The sequence below is a fragment of the Lycium barbarum genome, chromosome 1 (genome assembly GCF_019175385.1).
Source record: "Lycium barbarum isolate Lr01 chromosome 1, ASM1917538v2, whole genome shotgun sequence".
Classification (NCBI taxonomy): Eukaryota; Viridiplantae; Streptophyta; class Magnoliopsida; order Solanales; family Solanaceae; genus Lycium; species Lycium barbarum.
This window is the reverse complement of record NC_083337.1, coordinates 148225751-148234205: the sequence shown is the minus strand read 5'-3', so window position 1 is coordinate 148234205 and position 8455 is coordinate 148225751. Positions and strand designations below refer to the sequence as shown.

The following is an 8455-nucleotide window of genomic DNA, read 5'->3' as shown; positions in this document are numbered from 1 at the left end:
CATCACAAAGATTCAAGATATCAAGGAAGTATTAAAAGCTTTAACCTTATTCCTAGAAATAGGATTACTAATTCCTTTTTCCAAGGATCAAAACTCTTGGGTTGTCACCTCTGCGTGAAGAGCCTAACGACTACTTTGAAGGCTTTATAAGGCAGCTTCACATATGAAGAAAAACATTTGTTTCATCTTCTCAAGCTCTCTGCTTTACTTTTACAAGCATTGTAATCCTGAGTGACTTATAGTGTAAACAAAAAAGAAAAGAGAGATATAGTATAGTTGGTGAGGCATTGTATCAAAAGATTAAGAGTGTTTGAGTGTAGACGTAGAAGCTTTATTCAAACAAACCATTATACCAAATCCACTTTTAAAAGAGCTGTACATAACACCCTTGCAACCCAAGGGGACTGTAGTAGGATTAATATTGAGTCCGAACCAGTATAAAATATCTGGTGTCAACTACTTTCTGCAATTTATTTTTTGTTCTTATCCTGTTAACAGTCGACTACCAATACGAGATAGTCGACTAACTGAACGAAAAATTACAATTCACAATCCCCCCCTCCAAACCCAAAATCACCCTTGCACTTTCATCTCTTTCCTCCATCTCTCATCTTCCTCTTTGGAATAACAAAGTCATTGTTGCAAATATACGAGTTAATATTTTTTCACATAAATTTAGTGACTTTCACAATAAATATTTATAATAAGTTCCCTCTTTAAATAATCCTAATAGCAGTATTTCAATACTTGTCCATTTTTGTAATTTAACACTCAAAAGTATTTTTTTTTTAAATATTGACTGAACATAATCTACGTATTAAATATTGAAAAATCACTTCTAAAGAGAACCGACCAAATACAAATTACCTTCCTCCAAAAATATTTTAATATGAAATGCTTCCCAAAATAAGCCGTTTTAACAGTTTAAGTAAACTTGCTCTAAGACTTACATGTGCTCCTTTTGTTGGTGTTTCACCTGCATGTCGACTACAAATATGCGACTTGTTAGACACACTTGAAAAAATAATTAATGTATAAAATATTTTCGTGAAGGAAAAGTGTCAAAAAAATCCGTTATAAGTTGGGGATCAAAATAATTAAGTCTAATAAAAAAAAATAGAGTAAAAAGAGAAAAAGAAAAAAGTATCTTATGCCTCCCACAACGACAGAAGTATTTAGCTCTTATATCTTTGCAGTAAAATCTCAATCTTGACGATGTCTATGTAACGACTAAGGTTTCAAGTTCATTATTTTGATATACTAAAAAAGGAGTCAGTTTTTTTTTATATATATATCGTCTTTTAAGTAATAGAAATGGCTTAGTAAGATCAATTTTTTTTTGTTTACACCAATAAAATTATTCATGTTTTACACATTTACCCTTCAAAATAATTCCTATAAGTACTAGAAATTGACATATGCACACTTAAGGGACCATTTAAGAAAAAGAAAAAGTTACATGTCCAAACAGGCTCAGTTGAGCTCTTTTTTTTTATTCTAAATTTCAAGAGTTCCATCCTTATGACGGATGAGTTAGGCATGATTCCGACCTGTTGAGCCCGATCACTACCTTGGGACGAATTGGGGTAATATTAAGGGGTTGTTTGGTTCATGGGATAGTGAGATATTTCAGGATTAAGTTTATTGAAGGTATAACTAATTCCAGAATATATTTATACTTTCAACCAAACAAACTATAAATTTAACACATCCTATTTTAACTCGTCCAAATTCAGCCAATTTATTCATTTAATATCCCTAGGTAAAACCCACTTAGTCTTACGTGTCAAGTACTCCCTCCATCTCAAATTATCTGTGGTGATTATCTTTTATACATTCCTGAAGAAACATTAATTATGAGAGTTTTTAACTATTCTACCCTTTGTTGGTATTTATAAGAATCATAACATTACTGCATAATTGAGGTGTTTGTAGTTTTCAATAATAAATTAACAATTACTGCTAAGGATAAAATAGGGGGGAAATAATTAATTTTATGTTAAAATTTCAAGAAAATAAATAATTTGAGATAACTATTTTTTAAAAACACGATAAATAATTTCAGACAGAGAAATTGATAGAAATCTTCTTACAATTGGGATAAATTGTGTAGGACATAAAATAAAATTTATGATTAAAGAAAGTATTTGTGAGAAACACTTTTCAGTCAGAACAAAGCATCTTTTTCAGCAAGTTATGACCGCACCTTTAATCGCTCGTGTAAAATGTGCTCCATTAGCTGTTTTAATTCCTGACTTCACAGTCTGCATCTTTCTGTGTCTGTTCTCATTTACGTCAATAATGGATTCCACCTTGTAGCGAGCATGATGAAATGATGGTTTATTGATGTTTATATTATCAATGTAATTCTTATTTACAAAAAACAAAATAGAGGAAAGCTGTCCTCTTTCGACTAGCTTATAGAGAGTAAATAACTTCTTGCCCCTTTTAAATTTTAATTATGTTTTTATCTGGGGTGAAATAATTATTAGTGGAAGAATACTTTCTTAACTATATGGCTAAAACGAAAATACTTGTGTGACAAAAATGATACGGACGACAAAATTATATTATCTCACCGCGATAGCTCAAAGGTATTTTTGCCCAATTTCTTATTAGACAATTCAGCTAAGATGATAACTTATATGATTCGATAATTTGTAGGTGGCTTGGTTCGCTGATTAAATTATCTCAAGGTTACAGTCAGGGGCGTATCTAGCATGGTAAGTTGGGGTTCAATTGAACTTCTAACTTTTGACACGGAGCGCAATTTTGTATGAAAAATAAATAAAATTATAATAAATTGTAATAGATATGAACCCCTAACTTTAAAAATATATAATGGGTTCAATACTTAAAATTTTATTATTATTTTTTTTTTGGTAACTAATTGTTTTTTCATTACCAAAAGTGAACATTTACAGCACAAGAAAAAAAAAAGATAACCTGTTGGACATAATCCCCACAGTTATCCTAAGCTACAATTCCTATGATCCAAAGGGACAGAGAAACAGAGAAACAAACAACCAGCCATTGACTAGACTAACAGTACATCAGTAATTTCGTAGGGGTAGAAGTTGTAGCCTTCTAACCATGTAGCAATTCTCACATGTTTAACAGCTATGGCACGGATTTCCTGGATAATAAGCTTAACCAACGCATGTGGGCTTTGCTTCTTGTTCTGGAACACACGAGCATTTCGCTCCTTCCATATGTAGTAGATTGTTGCAGCCAGCATCATCTTATACACCTCGGCTTTTAGGGATCTTCCTTTTGCAAACACCTCAGCCCATCTTAATTCATTTAGCCACTGGTTTGGACTCCTTCTAATCCCAAGCCAAAGCAGTAGCTTCTGCCATATCACATTGGATACCTCACAAACAAAGAATAAATGATTCACACTTTCATCCTCACTTTCGCATAAAGTGCAGGTTTGATTAGTGGTGACACCCCATTTATAAAGTCTATCCTTAGTGCTTAGTCTGTCAAGTGCAGCTAGTTGGAGTATAAAAATCCATCTAGGATGCCATTGTTATTGCACACCAATTTCCTCCATGTTACCTTTGGATAAACTGCCCTCGCAACTTCAGATAAAATTGTCTAGTTGAAAAGCTGGTCATATGCTGAATGTCATCCCTCTCCATACCTGCTAGAGTGAAGTATTTGGTAGCCTTTAGGATTTTTTGAATGATCCAGGAGGCCTGTTTTGGTATATCAACTAGCATGTTCATGTGCCCATAGTAACTATGTATCCACTTTACCCATAAATTATCCTTCTTTGTGCATATATTCCATAGTAGCTTGCTAATGGCTGCTTTATTCCAAGTGGCCACATCCAGAATGTTCATGCCACCAGCAACTTTGGGTGAGCATACTCTATCCAAGCCACTAAAGCTTTCTTTGACATCTCAGTGCCTCTGGTCCATAGGAAGTTCCTGCAAGTTGTTTCAATCATCTTGATAACCTTCTTAGGTAGAACAAATACTTGTGCCCAGAATACTTGGATTGAGAACAAAACAGATTTTATCAATTGGGTTTTTCCTGAGTAAGAAAGGAACTTAGTTGTCCAAGACTTGATTCTACCCAGCATTTTATCCAGAAGGGTTTGACATTGTACAATGGAGATCCTCTTAGTGCTTAGGGGAACTCCTAAGTATTTGAATGGTAATTATCCCCTACTAAACCTCAACAGTTCCACAATCTCCTGCTGTTTCTCGCTAGACATGCCACCACGGTATATGGAGCTTTTGCTCAAGTTTTCTACCAGTCCAGATGCCTTGGAAAAGCTTGTAAAACTGTCGAACAATAGCTGAACAGACCTAGAATCCCCTTTACAGAACAATAGAAGGTCATTAGCAAATCCTAAGTGTATAAGCTTCAGCCTAGCACATTTTGGATGAAATTTAAACTGCGGGTTTTGTCCAAGTTGCTTGAGTAGTCGGCTAAGGTATTCCATGGCCATTACAAATAAGAAGGGGGAGAGGGGGTCACCTTGTCTCAGCCCTTTCTTGGCTGCAAAAGGTTGTGTAGGCTGGCCATTTATAATCACCGAATAGGATACTTTCTGTACACAAACCATTATCCACTTAATAAATTTGCTGGGAATATTCAGTGAGTTAAGGACTTGTTCTAAAAAGGGCCATTCAACCGAGTCGTATGCCTTTTGCATGTCTATTTTGAGCATGCATCTTGAAGAGATTCCCTTCCTACTGTACCCTTTGACAAGCTCATGACTAAGCAGGATGTTATCTGTAATCACCCGACCAGGGACAAACGCAGCTTGACTGTTATCAATAAGGCAATCCATCACAGGTTGGAGTCTTTTAGTGAGCACTTTAGAGATCAACTTGTAGAGTATGGTGCAACAAGAAATAGACCTGAACTCCTTCACTGTTGATGGGTTTTGAACTTTTGGTATTAAGGTAACAATAGTGCAATTTATGGCTTTAAACATTCTGGCTGTCTGAAAGAAGTGTCGCACTGCTGTTGTCACCTCATCTCCAATAATTGGCCATCCTTGCTTGAAGAAACATGAGTTAAAATCGTCACAACCTGGTGCTTTTAAGTTATCAATACCTTTTAGAGCTTGCCAGACTTTCTCTCTGCTAATGGGAGCTATAAAGTCCATTTGTTGGTACCTATTCAGTACAGGACCAGCAGCCATTACCCTCGGGTCAATGGCAGGGAGTTCATCAGCCTTTGTGCCAAGTACCAGCTTATAAAAACCTATGATCTCTTTAGTTATTTCCTCTTTGGATTGCAGTAGTAAACCAGCCCCAGAGAGTAAGCTTCTAATATGATTGTGGCTGATTCTTTGCTTCATAGATGCAAAAAAAATATGCTGAATTAGTATCTCCCAGGTGCAGCCATTGTACCCTGGATTTTTGCCTCAATATGCTTTCTTCCACCGTAAGCCACTTCTCCGACCCCAATTTTATGTCTTTTTCTTTTGCATATAATTCTGGATCATAATATTGGTATCTGAGCTGATGTTGTATATCTTCCAGTTGTTTTCTCATAAAGTAGATCTTGTTCTCAACATTTGAGTATTCTCTAGCATTGAGGGTCTTCATTCCACCTTTCATAGCCTTGAGCTTTTTCCACACTTTCTCCATTGGCCCCCCTTGCACTGGTACAACCCATATTGTGCCGACAATCATGGAGAAGTCATTATGTTTAGCCAGGTGGTTGAAGAATTTGAAGGTCCTGGCCTGTTTTGCTTGGTGCTCCTCTATGGTAACACAAAGTAACGAGTGATCAGAAAAAAAAATGGATCCAGGACATTCACTTCTAGTTGAGGCCACATAGTCATCCAGATTGGGTTAACTAGGGCCCTATCAATTTTGCTTAGAACTGGCTGTTTGTCCACGTATAGAACCTGCCAATAGATTTTAATTCTGTTAGCCCAGTACTTATCAACAGGTCCTCAAAATCCTTTACTTCTGCATCTACTACTTGACTTCCATTCAACCTATCCTCCCCTTTAAGGACTGCATTGAAATCTCCCATTACGAGCCAAGGTAGCTGCACATTAGAGTTTAAGCTCTCCAACGTGTTCCACATGCTTCTCCTATCATCAATGGTATGCAGGCCATATATAGCCGTAAACACCATTTGTGTGCCCTTATTTAGCCCTTTGATTAGGCCATGGATAATTTGAGGGTGCACATAAAGGATTGTTAATTACATCCATTACCCTTTGGTTCCATGTCAACCAAATTCTGCCCCTATCAGTGTTACCATAATTATTATGCCACTTCTATCCTGGTACCGTTGTCTGGATGATCTGGTTAGCTTTTTGCTTGTTCACTCTATGTTCTATAATGGCTATCATATCAATTTGCTCCTTTCTTATTATTCTACTAAACTCTTTGTGCTTACGCAACTTATTGAATCCCCTCACATTCCATGTAGCTACTTTCATTTAGAGATAGATTGATAGTTGGGACTGTGCAACCCTACCCCTTTGCTACTATGTCCTTTCTCAGCCAAGGCAAAAGCATTCTGGATCATCTGCTGTAGTGGATTTTCTTCCAACTGGTTGAAGCAATTAGTAGTCTCAAGTTGCTCCACTGGAGGGGATGTTAATGGGCTTTTAGCAACTGCCTTTCCTTCTGCTTCTGTCCACCCACCCTCCTCCTGAGTTTGCTCACCTGCTGGAGAATGTGAGGACTCAGGGATACCCTTTGGCCTTAGGTCTGCTGGTACCTGTTCCTGCCTATTCTTCCAGACTTGCACTTGCTTGTGTTCATCTCTATTTTGTACTTGTTTGGGCTGATCACTCTTCCTGTTGTGAGGCTGGGGATTCTGCTTTGTTTGTTCCTGTGGAGGCTTCTTTGTTTTAGTTGGCGGATTCTGCTTTGTCTTGGCTGGACCTTGAGCAACCTGCTTAGTCGGGGCCTGCATATTCTGTTTGGGAGGACATACATGCCCAATTTGATAGCATGTCGGGCAATATTGGGGCTTCCATTCATATGAGATCTGTTGATCAAACGTTGTACCACTAGGATCCATTACCCTAACAATATTAGGTAAGGGAGTGGTGATATCCATTTCGACAAGCACACGAGCATAGGAGATCCTCTCCATTTTGGTGGTGCAATCATCTGCGCAAATTGGGGTGCTTAAACCACTAGTAATTCTACTCAGTGAGTTCATCCCCAACAGTTCAAGGGGAGGCTGGGGAATTTCACCCAAAGGGGTATTACTTTCACAACTTCATCCTTGAAACTAAAATTTGCCCTCCAAGGCTTCATAATAGCTGGCTTGTTGTTAATCATATGAGGCCCCGAGTACAGAATGTCATCTCTATCACTAACACTATGGAATTTGAGTACAAAATATCCATCATTGTGATAATAGATGGTAGGCTTATGGTCGAACTTCCTATGACTTTCAATGAATCTGGATATAGCTGCAAGAGTAGGGGATGCACCTATGATGTAGAGAATCATAGTTGGCTTCCAGAGCTCAGCCTCTCTTTCCATTTCAGTTTTATCAAGGTGAACAACTTTCATCCCATCCTTCACAGTCGGGGGTACAAATTGGAGATCCATTCCTTTCATTGCCATCTTATTTCCTTCGAAAAGCTGAACCCGGGGTTTCTCCATTGGAGTTTCTTTTGGTAGTTCCAATTTCCTCTGAGTATTCACCTCGCTTTGCACCTTCAATTGACCTCCTTCCGTCTCTACTGGTGGCTTAGTCACACTACCACATTGTTCTATCGAATCTCCAACTGTAAGGGACTGCTCTTGAACGGCGATACTCATATCATCGGCTTGTATTTGCGGAGGATCCTCCCTGGCTGGAGTAGTGGCCCTAGCATTGTTTTCCGGTGATGGGGTTGTTAGTGGGGTTACGACTCCACTCTGGCTAACTTACGCAGCTGTAGTTTGTTGTTCCTCAGAGAATCGTCGGTGCACTTGCTTCTACTTTATTTCTGAGAGTTGAATCTTGTTTGTTGCCGTCGCTTTTCTCCGTCTTCTTGCCATTGGCCCTGGCCGACGAGGTTTCTATCGTGTGCCAAGGGTTTTGCTATCGTGCGCCCAGAGAAGAGAGAGAATTTACGTGGTCTAAAAATTCCTTAAAATCTTATTATTGAACCCCTAGAATTTAAATCCTAGATCTGCCTCTGTTTATAGTCCTGTGATTATAATACTTGGACTATTTATTCTACCTGGAGGTGGGAAAAAATAATTACAAGTTTGATGGGATAAGGTGAGATATCCAGGAGTAAGTTTAGGATTAAAATTATATTGTTTAGTTAATGGTATAAATTTATCATATTTTATGAAAATTTATCATATTTTATGATAAATTTATGCCATCAATTAAACACAATATAAATTTACTTATATACTTGATCCTAAAATATCCATTTTATCTCGCGTACCAAACAATTCCCATATTAAAGAGAGATGAAATATCGGGAAAACATAGGATAAGCATAATAACT

General features: G+C 37.6%; 1 protein-coding gene across 1 annotated transcript; it reads right to left on the bottom strand.

The window, feature by feature from the left end:
• Positions 1-6420: 6420 nt before the first annotated feature.
• Positions 6421-7089, bottom strand: LOC132616012 (uncharacterized). The gene has a single exon (XM_060330622.1). It carries the CDS (start codon positions 7087-7089, stop codon positions 6421-6423), a length of 669 nt encoding a protein of 222 aa, XP_060186605.1.
• Between the last annotated feature and the right edge of the window lie 1366 nt (positions 7090-8455).